Here is a 20703-nt window from a genome sequence, read left to right as displayed (position 1 = left end):
ATAATATTAAGCATACAGATTAGAAATGTGCCATGACAGGGAAGAGGTGTAAAGCAGCTAGTAGATTTTCAGGAATCCAGTTGCATCATTTCAATAACCATCTTTGGAATGAGTCATACAAAATATATCTCTCTATATATATATTTTTAAAAAGCAGAGAAGTCTCAGCCTTAGTAATGATCTAAAATAAAGTGCATTGTGGAGGCAATAAAAAAATATATGTATATGCAGAGTTCAAGGACCACTGAGAGCAGCTGCCATATTGCTGATGAGCGGTGACTTGAGCTGAGGAATCAGGCTGATCATCATAAAGTTGTTGCTTGAATACTTGTTCCTCACAGCCTGGAAAGAGAGAAACACTTCTCACACTGTGCTTCTCATGTTGAACTCATTGTGGTCACCAGCCACTCACCTGGAACTTTGTCTTCCCGCTATTTACCATCACAACATTTTTGGACATGTGCTGCATGATGGGCTTCAGGTGTGCCTCTTCGTACGTCGAGTAGTGTGCCTGTGTGGTTGACTGACAGGTAAGAGAGTAAAATAAATACTTCTGAAAAACGATTCCATTAAAAATCAAGTAAGCCTATACACAACTCAGGCCCTTGCATAAACAAAAATTACCACAATGTTGCAGCTTATTATCCAACTGACCCAAGGTAGTCCATTCAGCAGCAGCTGAGAGAGGCACATAGCAGCAGCAGCAATCTCAGAAGGGTGATAATGCACCATTTGGTAGTCAATGAGGGTCAACTCCATCAGATACTTGGCCAGTGTATGCCTTTCTATGTCTGACTGGAAGAAAAGATGCCCAAGCGAGACATTTATCATAATGTGGATCAGCACAAGTAGACACCTGACAATGCTTAATGCAATTTGGATAAAACACGCGAATCAGTCTGTCAACTTGAACTACACAATCTCACATTAGCCACTTTTGAAGCTCTCCTGAGGAAATGTAGCGGAACGGGACGTCCGAGCTGAAAGTTGAGGCGCTTCAGAACCAACTGCTCCATCTCCAAAATCTGAGCCTTGGTGAACGCGTTGTCCGTAATGTAGGCAAAGTCTCCCACCTCTGGAGGATACATCTCCTCATACTTACAGGCAAGCAGCATTGCAGTCACACCGACAAGCTGCAGCTTTCTACGAGAAACTGGCTGAACCTGCAGGGCAGGAGGATGGCCTGTTAGGTTTTTTTCACTTAAAAAGGAAACTGGCCAAATTCATATTTGGCTTGAATTGTAGTAATTAGCCAAGAAAGGTGCCTAAAAGCTGAAAATACACCTCTATATTCATTTATTGCACTTTTATGGCAAAGTTTTTAATCAAATGGGCACATCCATCTTGGCCGCAAATCAAGGAAGTGATGTCACACATGCTCTAGCTCACCAGTTTGCGAATAGACAATGCACATTTGACACATGCACATAAAACCCCCCAAAAAAGCCATATTTAAACAAATTAGTACAATTCAAGGCTATTACTGTGTACTAACCTTACTAAAATCAAGGGACTACAATTGCACAAATGAATAATGCTTCAAAGAATACATAAATAACAAAATTATAACATTTTCACATGAAGACGTATTTTGAAGGCACGACATAGAAAAAAAACAAAAAATAGTCAAATTTATGCTTCGAGCCGGTCTTAATGGCAGCTACTTTAAGAGCTTTAGGAAACACGCCTGACTGAAGTGAGCAATTGATTATTTGCCGCAAATCAGCTACCACAGACGTCGCAATAGTTTTGAAAAAGATGGTATTTAGGCAAGACAACTTGATCGTTTCAGCTGCTAAACCGTTTTCTCTACAATTTTTTAGTCAACTGTATCAAATTCTGACATGGTAATAGTTTTTTCTGGGTGGCTTCATATGTAGCATACATTTATCATTTTGCTGATTTGTGCTAATATTTAACCTGATGGATTGGATTTTTTCACAAAAATAAGAAAATTCTTTAGATTTAAGTTAGGAGTTTGGGAGCTTGTCAACTACAGCAAAAAAAAAAAAAAAACAACAGCAGCAAACTGAATGAGAGTACTGTTGAGGTCCTTACTGATGATTTTAGAAAAATGTTGCTGTCTAGCCCCGACTAAAGGCCTCTTTATACTCCTGCGGTCGTGCAGCTGACAAGGCCTGGATTGCATCACGTGACCGACGAATTGGCCCGCACGGCCCCTCTACGTAGCTTGACGCGCACACGGCAAAAAATTGTTGCTGCGCATAGAACGCCGGAGATCATCTCTCGTGATTGCTCTGTTTTGGTCACATGCTGTGATGACGTATCTGATCAGCAGGCCCCTTGGTTCTACATAACATCTACGCCGCCGCCTTCTTGAACCATTTTGCAGCATAATTAAACGCATCATCTGGTCATCTAGGTCCATTTGTTCTAGCAGACACTGTTCCACGGTCACCATTGTTGCTGCTTTGTTTAAAAAAAATGCAGAGGAAACTCCCCCCTGTGGTGTCCTAGCCAATACCAACCGTAGCGACACCCCAAACTTGGAGGTGAACTGCAGTACATTTTCAAAACTGCGCGCGTGGATCGTGCTCGAGTATAAAGGCAAACTACACGCGGGACAGCCGCAGTGACGTCAGCGGGGTCTCCGCCCGCGCGAGTATAAAGAACCCTTAACTTTTGGTTAAAATTACAAAGACTGTCTGTAGAGGTCAGTCAATTTGGAGTTTAGTTTTTCTCCACTTATATTCTGCTTTCCTACACTTTGATTTAGAGGACTTTACCATCATTGTGCTCCTCCACGGTGTTCTAGGGAACCTTAAGATTGTCTGAGTTTTAACAGGAGTGACAGCATTCTGGACATTTGAGGTTTTCCAGGTGACTTTATCCAAACGTTCATCAACTGTCTCAGTATTCACAGTTTGTGACAGCTATTGTCTCCACAAACTTAGTGATGGTACTCTCATTTATGTACGTTTTTTAATAGACAGAAGTAGTGTGAACTTTTGGGAGCAAAATTGTCAGAAATAGCCATACCCTTAACTGATAGAATTTCAACATCCTTAGAGATGACCAGGTCTAAGATTTGACCTTGAGTGTGGGTTGGACTCTTTATATGTTAAGAGATCAAATGCGTCCAGTAACACAAAGTTCTTTTGTGTTTGTTTTTTTGTTTTTATATTATTCTCAACATGAATGTTAGTCTACCATTATGACAAAACTGAAAACTAAGTCAGTACAAATAACTGACTGCAGTTCTTAAAAAATCCTCCATAAATTTTCCATTGTATCTTAGAGGTCAAGAAATGATTAGAACGATAACCTTTAGATCACCTTTTACCAAAAAATGAATAAATAAAATGGAGCTACAATCACGCAAGATAATTTCTTTACACTGAAATAATGATTTAAAAACAGCAGCAATACACCCTTGTCAAGATGTCTGCGCCCCACCCCCCCAAAAAAAATTCTGAAATTGTCAATGAAGCTCATGGATAGCGCAGTACACATTTTTTATTGTACCAATAGGAGAGGTCCACTTAACACATCCAAACATTGCCCTTTTGTTAGGAGATCAATGAAATCTCATTTCAGTACTTCTGATGACTGCTTAACAAAATCCCGGGCCCCTGTGTATATAATGACAGATTTTTTCAAGAGCCATCAGTCATCATATCGTTGATAAAACACTACCTTGGTAGTGTACTTGCTGCAAAAACGTTTCACATCCTTGACAGCTCCATCACCAACTTTGAATGTTTGGGGTGCCATTTTTTCCTTGTCTGATTTAGTTTCATACATTTCAGTGGTGGTGGGGGATGAGGATTCTTTGCCAGGGTCTTGTAAGTGTTCAAATCTATTTGTTAGTCTGATGTCAATGTTTTGCATTGACTTGCGTCTTTTTTTTTTTTGGCCCTTCGCTGTAGCGACCATACACGGCAGATCTCTCTGGGTTTAAGCAGAAATTAAATGGAGGCCAGCTGGATTCCTCAGTAATCTGCTGGTGTTCTGTCTCCTCTTTTGGATGCTGTCCCATATCTTTAGGTTTTGGTCCCAATAAATTCCATGGAGAACTGCTAATAGCTTGACTTGTGCTAATTAGCAGGTCACAATCACAGTGAGGGGCTATCAGAAAATACTGGAATAATAGGGCAACGACTGACTGTCTACAAAAGTACAGTCCCACAGGTTTAAAACTTTCCAGGATTCGCTGCTTCTAATTTCTTTGGAAGAAGAAAAACAACCTTATCAGCAAGAAAAATGTGAACAGAGGCAACGCAAGCAGAGCGAGCAAAACAAGCATCTGCACTGTATGAAAGCAGGAGCAAATGGCATATTAGTAATTTAGTGACTTCATGATTAGTGACGCTAGCTAGCCTAGCTAATCAAGGTGCAGAGCTGTGAAACAGTGAGGCAGACAGACAGAGTGGCCCTTTTGCTGTGTCTGTGTAGCAAGGGGCGGCAACTAAGTTAGGTTCCACGCCAAATAATTTTCCAGACAATTCAATTGTGGGCCACAATTAACACTTAAGCAAGAAAAAAAGTTTCTGAAATAGTTTCCGATAAAGTTACTAAATATGCATGAAAATACACTACACAGTGGAACCTCGATAAAACAGATATCGGATAAAACAACCATGTGAACAATGTGGCCAAAAATAGTTTCCATTTGTCACTTAAACTGCTGTTGACAAAGTCTGTTAGTTCCCGAATGGCCGCTGTTTGCTGGCAATGCAGGCAGAGAATGGGAACTAACAGACTTAGTCAACAGCAGTTTAAGTGACAAATGGAAACTATTTTTGGCCACATTGTTCACATGGTGGTTTTATCCGATATCTGTTTTATCGAGGTTCCACTGTGTAGTGTACTTTCATGCATACTTAGTAACTTTATCGGAAACTTTTTCAGAAAAGTTTTTGTTTGTATTTTTAATTTTTTTTATTTATTTTTAAAAACAGTGGATGCAATAAAAGCATTGACACTTGATTTTATATTTATATCTATTGCGCCGTAGAACGCAGCGAGAAATATAGATAGAAAGAGAGAGAGTAAGACAGAGAGAGCGAGCGCGAGAGCATGGCAGCAGTGTTAACTGAAGAATACAAAAGTCTGGAACATGCTATTTTTGGTACAGTAAGTTTTTTGTTTTTTTTTCCCCAAGCCCTTCGCTTTTGGCAACAGATGTGGAACTAGGAAGCACAGTAATTCCTTTCCTCATGAAAGCGACCCGCCGATGATGAGTACTGTCAACAATATCACCATGACCAAGCACACAGATGTGGTAAATTTGGATAAAATGTGAAATGTCAAACATTTAAGCCTTTTTTATCTTTACCATAACTTTGTACTGTACTGGGTGCTTTAGGCCTCGTTAAAAAAGTGCTTCAATGTAACGGACAATCGGTTATACTGGGCGACACCCCGCAACCCCTATTAGTCCGTGTTCCACTGTATTTTCAAATCAATAAAAATATGAACTTTTCACTGCTGCAAAGAATTAAAAAAACATGAAAAACATATCCCTCTACCAAAAGTCCATAAGACTACATTAATTGGGATGGATCCTACCTGGAGAAACCGATCGAGGATGGCAACAGAGCTATACAAGGTCTCCTGCAGCAGCTGGAACCTGGCGTGAACCTGGACCATCCAGTCGATGAGAAGTGCTCGCATGCGCTCAGTAGCATCATAACCCTGCATGTAGTTAGCACGTACAGCCTGCTCTACCTATGCAAAGGAGCAATGAGACACAGAGTATATTACAATGGCTGAAATTAGTATTTAACACGTCACCATTTTTTCCCTCACTAAATGTACTTCCAAAGGTGCTATTGAACTGAAAATTTCACCATATGTTGGGAACAACTCAAGTAAACCCATACATACAAAATAGTAGAACAAATAAGATCAGAAATTAAGTTGTGTGTAAAAATGTGAAATGACAAGAAAAAAAAAAAGTACTGAACAATGCAACTGGAATTTATTTAATAGTTTGCACAAAGGCCTTTTCTTGCAATCTCAGCTTCAAGATTCCTCCTGTAAGGAGAAACAAGTTGCATGCATTGCTTTTGGTGTGATTTTTGCCCATTCCTCCACACAAGCAGTCTTCAAATTTTGAAGGTTACGTTGGCTTCTTTTATCAACCTTGAGTTGAAACTGAAGTTCTTTCCACAGATTTTCGATTGGATTCAAGTCAGGTGATTGGCTGGGCCATTCTAGCAGGTATTTTTTTCCCCTTTGAAACCAGTTGAGCGTTTCCTTGGCAGGTTGTTTTGGATCATTATCCTGCTGAAATGTCCACCCGTGTTTCATTTTCATCAACCTCTTAGATGGCAGCATATTTTTGTCAAGAATGTATCAGTACATTTGCCCATTCATTCTTCCTTCAATAACACTGGGGAACAATTTGAAAAAAACAATTTCGGTTGAGTTAGATTTTTATGCTGATTAAAACTAAAATTGGCATGCTGATTTCAAAATTGCAGTTTTTTTCTAGCACATCAAGTTTTTTTTCTCCACAGCTTACCCTCCAGATAAGCAAAATTCCACTGATTAGCTGTAGTAAGGCTTGCCAGCTGATTATGATTGGACTCATCTACAGCTACATGGAAACTTGTTTGTGCAGTCACAATTGAGATAGCAGTGAGGTGTGCACAGCTCCCAATAGGTCAGTACTATCAATATCTGCAAACAGAAAGCTAGCATTGTAGGATTTAAGAGGATTGTGCTGGCTTTTCTCTTAACCTTGTAACCATGGACATACCATTCTAAGTCCTATGTCGTTTTATGCAGTTTTTTGAGCTTTCAAAGCTTGTAACTATTATATCTTAGTGTTTTATTTACATAGGTATAGTTTTCCTTTGTTCCACTTTGTTCAAAAACTTGACGTGATAGAGAAAAACTGATCAGTCTTGGATTCTGCACTCTAAAATAGCTGTCAGACCTAACTCAACAAAAATTGCGTTCCCCGGTGATAATGGGAAGTTTACCAGTACCATTTGCTAAAAAGCAGACCCACACAATCATGTTCCCACTTCTGAACTTCACTGTTGGTATGGTGTTTTAGGGTGATGTGCAGTGCCATTTCTCCTCCAAACGTGGCATTATGTCATCCAAACAGTTCAATTTTGCTCTCATCTGACCAGACTATATTCCCCCAGTATGTAACTGGTTTATCCAAATGTTGCTCAGCAAACTAAACGAGCTTTGTCCTGCTTTTTTTCCCCCAGCAGCAATGGGGTCTTGCGTGGTGACCATGCATACAGGTCATGGCGGCGGAGTACATTACTCACTCTTTTCCTTGTGACAACAGTACCTGCTAATTCCAGGTCTTTTTGAAGCTCTCCACGGGTGGTCCTTGGCTCTTGGACAACTATTCTGATTAATCTTTGCACTCCTCTGTCGGAAATCCTGCGAGGAGCACCTGATCGAGGCCAATTTATGGCGGTATGATTGGCTTTCCACTTACGTATTATGGCCCCACCTGTGCTCACTGGAACGTTCAGAAACTTAGATATGCACCTGTAACCAATGCCATCGTTATGTTAGTTAATTAGTTTGTGATGGTCTTGAGACAGTTCTTTGCTCTTACCCATCATTTCCCGTGTCAGTTCACATTTTTACTGAATTTCTGATCTTATTTGTTTTACTTTCTTTGTATGTATGGATTACTTGGGTTCCTCCCAACATCTGGTGAAATTTTCAGGCCAATAGCACCTTTGGAAGTATATTTAGTGAGAAAAATGCTGACATGTTAAATACTTCTTTCAGCTGCTGTATGTGTTACATTGTGTAACGAGGCAGTGAAAATAAATAAATAAATTACCTCCAGGTGGTGCAGATATGTGTAGATATCCTTCACATATTCAGAGCAGAGCTGGGGCATGTAGGCATCCTGCTCGTCTACATCCTCCACTGGGAGCAGTGTATTGGAGAAAGCCTGGCACAGTTGCGCCTCCTCTTCCTCCTCCATCGACATAGCTGCTGCTAGTGCTTTAACCTGGAGCGCAACGATCCGCTGGACTGGTTTAGGATTCTGAGCATCTGCCACTTTGCCTTGTCCCCTTCTCTGGAGACAACATTTCTGTAGTTAGGTTTGCTTCATATTTAGAGCAGATTTATTATTGGAAGGAATAAAAGCTTTCTTCATTCCATCTTTGTATTGTGTGACTGTCACCCCAAGTACTAATAGTGCTGTATCACTGAGTTCCAGTGTCAGACAGAGTACCATTACCACTGTTGACCATAAGTGTGCCGAAGCATGAAAACCTATGTAGAGAGGTGTTATGAATGTTTAGCCAGCAAAAATGACCTTGACAGTAGGACACACGTCTACACCATTTAAAATGAATTTAGAAAATGACGTTGGCAATTGATTAAAAAAAACAGACTAATGACATTTGGTTTAAATGATTGCTTTAGATTTAAGTAAAAAAAACTTTCAAAAATCATTTACAGATTTACATTTTTTTTTAAAAAACTATTTCAACATAGGTTGCCATTGTTTGGGTCGCAGTGCATTCTGGGTAGTGACATCAGAAATTGTTCCACCCAGTTTCACCAGTGTTTTTAGCAGTAGCTACAAGTACCAGCCGGTGTCAGCGATCGACACGGTTCAGCCTTTTGAGTTCTAGTCAGTGTGAGATCAAAGACATGAGGAGCGAGTGCGCAAAGTAAAACCAGCAATGAAAATGGATATGAGAATGAAGATGAGGGGCGTGAAGAAGTTCGAGACGATCATTTTCAGTGGAGTCTGTGGCTGCTGCTTGGGATAGCAGACTGAGAAAGAGGGTATCTGCTGTAAAGAGCCTTGCATTTCCTCTGCTGACTGTGTTCACTGGGGGCGTCAGCAGAGCTGTCAACCTATGAAAATTCACTTCCAGAAGAGTTTGTCCAAATTTGTCTGAATTTCCATATCTTCAAAATTCTGTCAAGAACATTTCCGTGTGACAGTCATAACCAGTTAAAAAATTATGGCTTCATTATTTGTCATTTTAATGTTTTTATTACATCAACCTTATAAAGGAGGACGCTGTTGGAGCATGAATCAAAGTCCTGTACCAATATATGAGATCATGACGTTCAATCAAAAATATCTGTCTATGGATTAATTCACCTTTTCCAATTCTCTTTTCAACACTGGTAACAAAAACAAGTCTATTAAATTAGATTAATCAGATCTCAGATCTCAAATGTCAGCATCTCAAAACTCAGCACTCCATTTTGCAAAAACATATAGCTGATAGACTGAATTGGATAGTTTATGTATGGACAATAGTTTTGGCTTTCTATTTTGTGCAATGTACTTGTATGCGTACAAGAACATGTAAGAAGAAGAAATGTAATTAGAAATCCTTTCCAAAAAAATTTAATATCATGGGAAAGTATTTCCATAATTCCATTCAATAAGTTAAACTTTAAGATATTATAGATTCAGGGCCCACAATTTAAACAATTTCAGGTATTTGTTTATTTTTACCTAATTTGGGTTTCCAGCTCATAAAACCAACGAAATCAGGAATTAAAAAAATTTGAATACTGTGAAGAAATCACCATTTACTTCTCAGTTTTTGTAGATTTCAAAAAATAAAAAATAAATACAAAATTAGGGTCACATTAAAGTCAATCAAAATATGATACTTTCAAAACGATATGTTAATCAATACTTGGTTGGGAATCCCTTTGTTTTAATCCCTGCCTTGATGCGCCGAGGCATTGAGGCAATCAGCATGTGGCATTGCCTCAGCGTTATGGATGCCCAGATTTCCTTGATGCTTGCTGTCAGTTCTTTGTTTTTGGGTCTGGTCCCCCTCATGTTCTTCTTGATATTACCCCATAGACTCTCAGGTTTAGATCCGACGAGTTGGCTGGTTAGTCAAGCTCTGTGATGGCATGGGCATCAAACCAGGTTTTGGTGCTTCTGGTGGTATAGGCAGAGGTTAGGTCCTGCTGGAAGATGAAATCTGCATCTCCATACAGATCTTCAGCAGAAGGAATCATAAAGTCCTCTAAAACATTCTGGTAGATTGTTGCGGTGACCTTGGATTTAAGAAAGAAGAGTTTACAAACACCTACACTGGACATGGCATCCTAAATCATGACTGATGGTGGATATTTCAAACTGGACCTCAAGCAGCTTGGGTTCTGTTCTTCCTCAAAACCCTTGGGCCTTGATTCCCGAATGAAAGGCACACTTTACTTTCATTGGAAAAGAGAACCATGGACCACTGGCCAACAAGTTTAGTCCTTCTCCTTGGCCCAGTTGAGACGCATCCTACATTGGCTCAGGTTCAGAAGTGGCTTGACACAAGGAACCCAACAGTTGTAGCCCATCTCCCGGATGCGCTTGAATGTGGTGGGTTTTGAAGCTGTGGCTCCCGCCTCATTCCACTCTGATAATCCCCTGAAGCCCACAGTCATCTCTTTTACTGGTGAATCTTTTCCTGCCACAATTTGTCCTTCCACTAGACTTTCCATTGATACACTTGGACACAGCACTGTGAACAGCCAGCCTTCTTAGCTATGAACTTGTGTAGCTTACCAATTCTATGGAGGGTATCAATGATTGTCTTCTGGCCAGTTGTCAAGTCTGTAGTCATCCCCATATTGAATCACACTGAAGCTATTTAATGACACCTGGGGAAACCTGTGCAGGTGCTTTGCGTTTAGTAGATTAGAGCGTGTAGTAGATTTATGCCCTGCAAAATTTGGGCTGCTTTCTTCACTGTTCAATTTTTTGGGAATTCCTAATTTTGTTGGTTTTATGAGCTGGAAACCCAAATTATATAAAATGTAAAATTACATAATGTAACATTTAAAAACACTACATAAAATAAAATTATATAAAAAATTACATTTAAAAAATAATTAAAAAATCACATTACATAATGTAAAATTATGTAACAAAATATGTAAAAATGATAAATTGTTTAAATTGTGGGCCCAGATTCTATAATCTATGAAATTTTAACTTTTTGAAAGGATCATATCAGACTGCAAGACAAATTTGGTCTTTCACGATGGCACTTTGTCAGACTACTGATGTAAAATCTTGTATTCCCATACCACCGCATCCCGTCTTTTATGATCACTGGGTGTTATTTTGTCAACTCAAGTGCGACTGGATACACTCGTTACCATGGCGACTACAACAACAATTGATTGCGTCGTGTGTATGATAAGAATAAAATGGAAAAAAATGTGGTGGTGGTCACTAGTGCTCGGGACAGGACTTTAATTCCAGGATTGCCTGAGATATGTTCACGTAGTTTAATACGATACGGCTCGCAAGCAGGCAACAAAAAGTTATGTAGCTTAGCAAGCTAGTGCTAGCACTAACTGCTGTACGTAAACATGCTGGCGTTCTCTCGAATCATCCTCTAAAGTTGTGGGTGAAGTAATTTAATTACAACATAGTAATTTAATTTCAGTAAGTTCGCACCCATTATTTCTGTCATGTTGAAATGTTGGTTTGACCTGACTGATTAGAATACATGACCTGACTAGAGCAGTGGTTTTACTGTTGAAAAATCTCACAGCACACCAACAAACAAATGTGCAAGTTGCTAGAATGGTCCAGTTAATCAACCTGACTTTAAGGGGGTCTGAAAACTTTCCCTAACCACTGTACGCACGCGCACACACACGCACGCACACACACACACACACACATGCACGCACGCACACACACACACACACACACACACACACACACACACAGACACACGTATATGAACATGTTGACCCTGACCCGAGTGAGGGTAAACAGTATGGAAAATGGATGGATGTTATGAACACTTCTCTGTGAGTAAATTTACAAGATATGTTTGTGTCTTAACTAGGCCTTTAATAACGGATATTGTTCCACTTCCTCGTCATTTCTCTACTGTTCCTGGTAATTGTTTTGCCTTACACTGAATTGAAAAAATTATATTGTTGTTTAAGTGTTTACTGTGTAATATCAGTGCAATGGGAAGAGAAAATGATCCACATCAATGAATTTGCCAGTATTTCTGCTAGAAAAAGCAATAAACAAAAAAGTGCATGTTTTTTTACATTAGTAATTAATTTTGCTTGTGTTACTTACTCTACATTTCAATTCTAATGTTCAATATTCTCGAGAATTAAGTTAATCGCTCTTAATAAAGATGTACTTGAATTATTATGCTCCAATATGTCAGTGGCATTAAAAAACAATGATACGATCATTTATAATGATAGTTTCTGGGAAAATATATCATCCTCAAAAATGTTATAGGGACAAGCCTAGGTGTGGGGCCTTGACCCATCAGATTTAGAGTGGAAATAGCTGTGGATGATAAAATGAAAAGAATGATTGACAACTTTGCGAAAAATAAGTTAATGGCTGGTGAAAGTTTTTTTCCCCCCTCAAAGCAAAGATCAATTGCTCAGACAGAAATTGTCGATTTTGTAAATAGCCAACTGAAAATTACATTGTTGCTCATGTGCAATAAATAAGCCTAGTTCATAAACCTTTGACTAGATGATTTTAAAAGTGCTAATCAAACACCACAGCACCACCCTGACACCGCCCTACCCACAAGTAATTCTCAAACTTGGGGAATCACTGCAGCAACCCATGTTAAATCTATCCCAGAATGCATTGCACATGTAAAAACACAGCAGCCATTGCGTATCAAATTATGGTGTTAAACATTTTTCATAATTTAAAAGAATAATTCAGGGTCCGACATTAACGGCGGCCTTGGGCCACTATGCCACTATGTCAGGCCACCACCGACACACGGGCCCGCTCGCGCCAGTACACATTTTTAAGTTCTATTTCTAAGATATTTTTCACTCAGCGAACATGGCCCGAAACTGCATTTTCGGTGCCGGTCTCAAATTCTTTTATCACCAAAATATCCCGTCCAAGACAGGATGTTGGGATGACGGAACGGGAAAAAAAAAACACGACCAGCACTGCCTGACTGGATAAAAAGGCACACATTCAGGTTAGCCGCAAGAAGATGGGTGAAGCTAACGCCACTAGCCTCATAACAGCAGCTGGTACTTTTCAGCCTGTAGAATGTTAATCTGCCCTCCCTGAGCATGCTCTAAGCAGTTTACTGACAGCCCAGTTGGAGTTTACTGTAAAACAAAGTGCACAACAAAAACAATCACCCTAATTTATTTAAATACAAGACATTGTTTTAGAAATCGCCAGCTCAATGGTAACAGTTGATGGAACACCCTAACTGACGGGCTTGCTGATATTAGCATTTGGTCACGGGAAGATTTTCCTTCAAATAAATATTCATGCACAAACACCGTAGTAACACATAAAGACAGGTAATATAGTATTCATATATTTGTCCTAATCTGTGAAAAACGATTTTATTAACGTTATAGCATGGCTTCTCTCTTTTTTTTTTTAGCTTAAATTAAATTAGTTGCTCCATGCATACATCGCACGACACTGCCCCCAAGAGGCCAAGGCGCACACAGCAGGAACAGCAGATACTCCTTGACTGTATAAAAAGCAGAGCTACCAACCGATAGAAATTCATTTCAAGAACAATTTGCCCAAATTTGTATGAAGGACCATATTTTCAAAGTCTTGTCAAGAACATTGCCGCAGGACAGTTATTGCAGTATATTATTTAACTGTCTAAAAATAACTCTGTATATTGCTCAATCCATCCAAAATGGGAGAGTTACCTTTCAGCTCAGCTCCTTTCTTACCACGACAAACCGATCCAGAGTCAACATCACTGCAGATGCTCTGTCTGTCGATATCCCGTGCCATTCTTCCCTCACTCATTAACAAGAGCCTGAGATAACACCTCCCCTTGGGGGTAGGATCTCTTCCTTGATACACCCTTGTCTGACTGAGAACCATGGTCTCAGATTTGGACGTGCTGATTCACACTCGCTTCACACTCTGCTGCGAACCGGTCCATTGAGAGCTGAAGATCGCAGCTTGATGCAGCAATCAGAACCACATCTGCAAGAATCAGCGACGTAATACTGACGTCATCAAAGCGGACCCCCGACCACCCCGTCCATTAAATTTGCCTAATTTCTTTGATTTTTTCTTTTGTCCTCAAACTTGAGCCATGCCCATCTCCCCCTGCACCTGATACCTGCTTCAAGCTGTGCCAGATGAACAGCATCCTCCTCTTTAAGCACTTTCATACTAGAAAATAATTGACTAAAACCATTGTCTGTTTCACTTCTTTTTTCACCATTATCAACTTCAAAGGCAAATCCAGTATTTACAGTAAGTAAGTACAGTATTTTTCTGTCTTTATTGCCCATTTCTGAATTTTAAGTTAATTCATTCTGTGTTGTGACATAATCCCTAACATCGCTTTGTCGCTTAATACATTTAACATTCACATCCGTAAACTAGTTAGATAAATGTAGGCCCGTTTCCTAATTAATACAAGATGTACTAGCGGATCAGCGCTCGTCGCCGATGTTACATGGTTCCGCTGGGAGCACAACCACAAAAAAATATATATATATTTTATTTATTATTATTTTTTTTTTTAAAAAGACAAGTGTCAAACGGACTCAAACTATAGCTGGGACAGTGAGAAAGTTAAAGTAAGCATGTAATTAAGAGTATTTATTCAAGTAATTCAATTGCAATAAAGTAATTGAATTACAGTAAGTTAGCACCCATTTCTGTCATGTAATGTTGATCTGACCTAAACTTATGTCAGTGGCCAAAACTTGAATGCCCACTAGAGGTCATTGGTGTTTTATCCATCCATCCATTTTCTGAGCCGCTTCTCCTCACTAGGGTCGCGGGCGTGCTGGAGCCTATCCCAGCTGTCATCGGACAGGAGGCGGGGTACACCCTGAACTGGTTGCCAGCCAATCGCAGGGCACATAGAAACAAAAAACCATTCGCACTCACAGTCATGCCTACGGGCAATTTAGAGTCTCCAATTAATGCATGTTTTTGGGATGTGGGAGGAAACCGGAGTGCCCGGAGAAAACCCACACAGGCACGGGGAGAACATGCAAACTCCACACAGGTGGGGGCGGGGATTGAACCCCACACCTCAGAACTGTGAGGCTGACGCTCTAACCAGTCGGCCACCGTGCCGCCTCATTGGTGTTTTAACTTTTGTCTAAAATGCTAGAGAATAATTTTGAGCTGGGATGGGCTCCAGCACGCCAGCCACCCTTGTGAAGATAAGCTGTACAGAAAATGGATGGATGGATACAGTACACAAGTATATACAATAAATGAACAAGTCATGTAAATAGACACATTGCTCCATCTTGTGATCGGTTATCGTTTTTTTTTTTAAACTTGACCGGCCCCAAAAATCCTGATCGTGTAAAGCCGAGTAAAAAGTAGTCCTCCATAAAATTAAGAGTAAAAGGTACACAGTGAAATAATTACCCAAGTACTGAGTAAATAGTGCGCAACTTCAGATTTTTTTAACCACAGCATGAATGTAAAATAAAATGTGCATGTGCAAATTCCGACAATGCTGTGTGTGTGTGCACGCATGTGTACGCGCAGCCAAAACTAAAACATCTGCAATTTACTGCAAATGTTTTCTCAAGTTATAAGTGGGTTGAAATGTCCACGTTTGGGCAGGTAGTGCCGGACGAATAATACAATACATGAAAGCTGTTGATTTTGTTCGTCTAAATGTAAACATGAGTCGCGCACCATTGCCTTCATGGTAACGAAGACCTTCCCAACGTGGCCACACATAAGCCAGCCAGGCTGATCATCTTGCCTATCTAGTGTTAATACCTACACCTGGGAAGCCCAATAGAAGACGACGTGTGAGGTCATGTGACTTTCTTGTGTCGTTTGATTGGTGAAATAGACAAACGTCACTAGCTCTTAAATTGGATCGGAGCAAAAAGTGCACAATGCGGATAGTTGATAAGCAATAATTGATTAATATAATCAGCGATCAACATTTAGATCATTGTAACGGAGTCAAAGTACAGTTACTTTTTAACTGCAGAAGAGGCGGAAGTGTTTTTTTCTAGTCTCATCAACTCATGTGACTTATCCAAAGTAGGTCCTGAGCATACAGGCGGAACCACAGGTCGATGCGAGCACATATTAGTCCGCTGCGGTGTAATATTCAGAAATTACTTGTGTAGATGGTGGATGTGTGGAATGGATCACTTGTCAGCTTTCAAGGAGTACGGAACAGCCTATGACGATAGCAACGACGACTCCCCTGAGGAAAAACTCATCGGATCTATAAGACTCACATAAATGGCCTATTTTGAGTTGAAAACTGCGAATTTCGCCAAAAGGCGACTGATTTGCATGTCCGTTCTTTACCCGAGTGTGGCTGCAAGTCCAATAATATGACCACAAAGTCGATCATCGAACTGCGGCTGAGGGTGCCTTGTGCCAGGTGAAAACGTGTTTCAATAGTGCCTTGGTGTCAAGTGCACACTCTTATGTCTGAATATGGTGTTCGTTATGGACAGTTCGTGACGAGCACAGAAGTCCAATAACAACACCACTCGGGTTCGGACCGCCAAGGTCCCAGTCTTTGGCCTCCGCCCAGCTCACACACCACCCAACGCCTTTGGCCTTTCCCACAGGTGGTGAGCCCATGGGAAGGGGAACCCATGTTACCTTTTCGGGCTGTGCCCGGCCACTAGCCAATCGCTATTGAGCCCCACCTCCTGGCCTGGCCCCAGAAGGATGCCCCCAGTGACACATGTCTGCCCAAATGAAAACGTGTTTCAATAGTTTTTGTCTTCATAAGGGTTCTTTGAACTATGCAAACATGTCAGATCATATAGCCAGTAGCACACACCATAAATAAATTAAAAAAATTAGAGTTAATCTATATGATCGTATTGGCCATGATCGGCAGATCTCACTCACAGATTATCAGTACTGGAATTGGCGGCATAAAACCCTCATCGGAGCACCCCTAATTATACATAGTGCGCACAACTTCAAGACACAAAATAAAGCATTGTTGGAATGTCACTGCTAAGTATATATTTTAATAATTTTGTAATTGATTTATTATTTTAAACAACTTTAATTTGTGCAATTGCAATGCTTTGATTGTATTGAGGTTAGTACAGAGTCATCACTCTGAATGCAATTGGACTAATTTATTAAAGAGGCTTAAATAATAAACATGCTAAATACAAAATAATCACTAAAACTTAACATACTGTATAATGAATATACAGAGCCAGTACAAGTGCAGACAGGGCCACCACAACTTGGCTCATGACGCTCTTAACGTTGGACGCTGAGAGTTTATAAATTTGTTACACTATTTCAAATGTATAGGTCAGTGGTTGTACTTAAACTTGCGTCATTTTCATCATAAGCATGATAAATTTTGTAGTACTGTAAAGGCAGTGTCAGCTGACCTACAGAGGCTGCCCCACCATCATTCACCATGACATGAGAAAAAACTAAATAAAAATGAATTTTTTTAAATTTATTTTTAGATGAGCAGTAAAAGTTGTCTTATCCGTCTGATTTTGTGATGCATTTCCAGTCTAGGGGCGAAAAAAGGGTAAACAATGTTGTGGCCACTGTGCATACTCCAATACTTTGGTCAATGTAGGACAGGGGTGTGCAATTTATCTTACAAGGACCGCATACAGAAAAGAAGTGGGGTGGGGGGATACAATAAAAATGATGCATGGGCCACTGACATTCTTTACCTTTAATTCAACAACAATAAAGATTTGCATATCAATTATAAACATTAGTTTAAAAAAAAAAAAAAAAAAAAAAAAAAAAAAGCTAATCAAAAAGTCCAGGTTTTGGACCTTTTGATTAGCTTTTTTTGGATTTGAGGTGACCAACAGCCCTGTATCCAAATAGAATAGGGGGTGGATCCATTCTGTAATGAGCAGCAGCATAATCGCATCTCCACATTTGAAACCAAAATAAAAATAAAGCAAATCTTGGCACAGAGCATAAAGGGGTGCAATCATGGTTGTATGGCAAGCTGATTCAAAATTTAAGAGCTAAATTTTCACTATACGGAATTACAGATGCAGATATCAAACGCGTCCTTCCGACTGATGTGATTATAGTTTTAATATTTGGAATTTTTGTTCAAGATATCTAACATAATTGTGACTAGTCAAAACGACATCTGTACTTCAGTTTTGCAAAATGAAAATACAGATATCAGCATTGTCATTTTGCCTAGGACAAAACTTTCACCATTCATGTCATTTTCTCATTACAGATTTCTACAATTCAGTTGCAGATGTCTGTAATTCACCAGCGGATATCTGTAACCTTTGTCATAAATCCACTTAGAGATCGTGATGTCATTTAGCCTAGTTAAAACTTGATTTATCTGTAACGGGACATGTAGATATCTTGAATATAGGTGAAATAAAGATAATTTGAACTGGAATTAGTAACTTGTCAGTTTCCAAATGTAGACTTATCAAACTGGCGTTACAAATAGCTACATTTCCACCATATGAATTACAGATATCTGCAACTGATTTGGAGATATCCAGAATGACAAACCCCATCCACATGAATTGCAAAAGTGATGTAATTTATCCTAGTTGAAATGCCCTTGCAAATTATCTGAAAAGGCTAGGAAGACTATTTCCGGATTTCAAAAAAGTTATTTTGGGTTAAACTGAATTAAAGATGTCTGGATCACATATCCAGTCAAGCCTTTAGTTGTTAAAAAGAGTTTGCCACTAACTCATTTGCTGTTCTTTATTGGTGTGTTAAACATTTTTGGTACTATTTTCAGCTGTAAATAGTTTCGTTGCAAAGCCAATGTATGAATATGAAAAGGGCAAAATTGGCCGCACAAATGCCAGTCAGTGGATTCGAGGTGCATTTTACCACATGATATGTGATTGGTGGAAAACAAGGAAGTGAGAGAGGAGAATGAACTTCACTGTGTTGAGTACTGTTGTACAATACAGCGGCAAACGATTACGGTAGTAGTTTGGCCAACATTTTCTTTTTTGTCGAATACGTGACTCCATGTCAACTGGGGAGGTACGAGTGTTAGGAAAACAGCATGTTCTGAAGAATGTTAGTAAAATTCGGCGTAACAAAAGTTACCTTTGTGACGCCCGCTGCACCAGGACAGTTGGTAATCTCTCCTAGAGCAACTTTCGCCATCCGTGCCATTTCGATTCTACCTTTGACGAGATAGCTTAACGACTGGAACAGGGTGAAAAACAGAAAATAGGAATAAAGAAAACGTAGCAGCGCGTGACGTTACGACCCTACTTCAAATACAAAGGAAAGAAAGAGACATAGCATACTAAAGCAGGAAAAGCGGACAAGTTGGTATGTATCGACCAAACTAAAATACCCGTGACCGTTAGCAGCATTCAAATCGAGCAGCGTCAAATGTGATTGGTCAACGCCCTTGACTATAGATATACATAACCACTAGAGAACTTCTCGGCTGGGATATGAACGTATGCAGACGGCGCCGCCATCTTGAACCGGGACTCGCCAGTCATTTCTTCCATTCACTTGTATTGAGTTACATTTGTTTGGCTCCACTAAATTCATCCGAACTCGTTGAATTATTTGCCGATTTTGACACGGATGGGCTTGTTGCAAACATAAGACATGTTATTAATAGAAGGCAACATATATATGGGCTTTAATAAAAAAAAAGTTTTGTTTACAGGCAGGTGGGTGACTGGTTAGAGCGTCTGCCTCACAGTTCTGAGGACCGGGGTTCAATCCCCGGCCCCGCCTGTGTGGAGTTTGCATGTTCTCACCATGCCTGCGTGGGTTTTCTACGGGCACTCCGTTTTCCTCCCACATCCCAAAAACATGCATGGTAGGTTAATTGATGACTCTAAATTGCCCGTAGGTGTGAATGTGAGTGCGACTGGTTGTTTGTTTGTATGTGCCCTGCGATTGGCTGTCAACCAGTTCAGGGTGTACCCCGCCTCCTGCCCGATGATAGCTCGGATAGGCTCTAGCACTCCCGCGACCCTTGTGAGGATAAGCGGCTCAGAAAATGGATGGATGTTTTGTTTACAGTCAAGCAGCACCCGAAGTACAAAGACGCCAGAGCATTGAGCAATGAGCGCAAAGCACAAAAAATTACCTTTCACAAGTTTGAACAATGCGGTGGTCTGTGTTTGTCATTAAAAATTCTCTCTCTCGCTCTCTCTCTCTCACACACACACATGGGCACGACTGGTTAGAGTGTCTGCCTCACAGTTCTGAGGACCGGGGTTCAATCCCCGGCCCGCCTGTATGGAGTTTGCATGTTCTCCCCGTGGCTGCGTGGGTTTTCTCCGGGCTCTCCGGTTTCCTCCCACATCCCAAAAACATGCATGGTAGGTTAATTGAAGACTCTAAATTGCCCGTAGGAGTTAATGTGAGTGCGAATGGTTGTTTGTTTGTATGTGCCCTGCGATTGGCTGGCAACCAGTTCAGGGTGTACCCCGCCTCCTGCCCGATGATAGCTGGGATAGGCTCCAGCACTCCCACGATCCTTGTGAGGATTAGCAGCTCAGAAAATGGATGGATATATACATCCATACATAGCAGCTGAAATAAGTATTTAACACGTCACCAATTTTCTAACTAAATATAATTCCAAAGGTGCTATTGACCTGAAAGTTTCACCAGATTTTGAGTGCAACCCAAGTAATCCATACATACAAAGAAAGTAGAGCAAATAAGATCAGAAATTAAGATGTGTGTAATAATGTGAAATGACAGGGAAAAAGTATTGAACACGCCAACTGGTATTTATTTACTTTGTACAAAAGCCTTTGTTT

General features: G+C 40.2%; 1 protein-coding gene across 3 annotated transcripts; it reads right to left on the bottom strand.

Annotated features, from left to right (window-relative positions):
* Positions 1-143: 143 nt before the first annotated feature.
* LOC133474465 (G2/mitotic-specific cyclin-B2-like) lies at positions 144-19404 on the bottom strand. 3 transcript variants are annotated; one of them, XM_061766217.1, is made up of 8 exons: positions 19216-19404; positions 19010-19121; positions 7790-8032; positions 5533-5691; positions 927-1163; positions 625-795; positions 413-523; positions 144-342 (listed from the first exon to the last, which is right to left on the bottom strand). In XM_061766217.1, exons 2-8 carry the CDS (start codon positions 19076-19078, stop codon positions 235-237), a joined length of 1098 nt encoding a protein of 365 aa, XP_061622201.1. In that variant the 5' UTR covers positions 19079-19121; positions 19216-19404; the 3' UTR covers positions 144-234. The 3 variants fall into 3 exon arrangements, with proteins under 3 accessions (XP_061622201.1, XP_061622202.1, XP_061622203.1); XM_061766218.1 differs by having other exon boundaries at positions 19266-19403; XM_061766219.1 differs by having other exon boundaries at positions 655-795; positions 19216-19399.
* Between the last annotated feature and the right edge of the window lie 1299 nt (positions 19405-20703).

Source organism: Phyllopteryx taeniolatus, chromosome 2 (assembly GCF_024500385.1).
Source record: "Phyllopteryx taeniolatus isolate TA_2022b chromosome 2, UOR_Ptae_1.2, whole genome shotgun sequence".
Taxonomy (NCBI): Eukaryota; Metazoa; Chordata; class Actinopteri; order Syngnathiformes; family Syngnathidae; genus Phyllopteryx; species Phyllopteryx taeniolatus.
This window is presented reverse-complemented; position numbering and strand designations above follow the sequence as displayed.

What these genes read in the sequence shown, in the direction of transcription:
- LOC133474465 (XM_061766217.1), bottom strand. Translation starts at nt 19,078, where the DNA reads ATGGCACGGATGGCGAAAGTTGCTCTAGGAGAGATTACCAACTGTCCT. An exon ending in GTGCAGCGGGCGTCACAAAG is followed by an intron (nt 8,033 to 19,009) that starts GTAACTTTTGTT and finishes TGTTGTCTCCAG; the next exon opens with AGAAGGGGACAAGGCAAAGT. An exon ending in CATATCTGCACCACCTGGAG is followed by an intron (nt 5,692 to 7,789) that starts GTAATTTATTTA and finishes TCCTTTGCATAG; the next exon opens with GTAGAGCAGGCTGTACGTGC.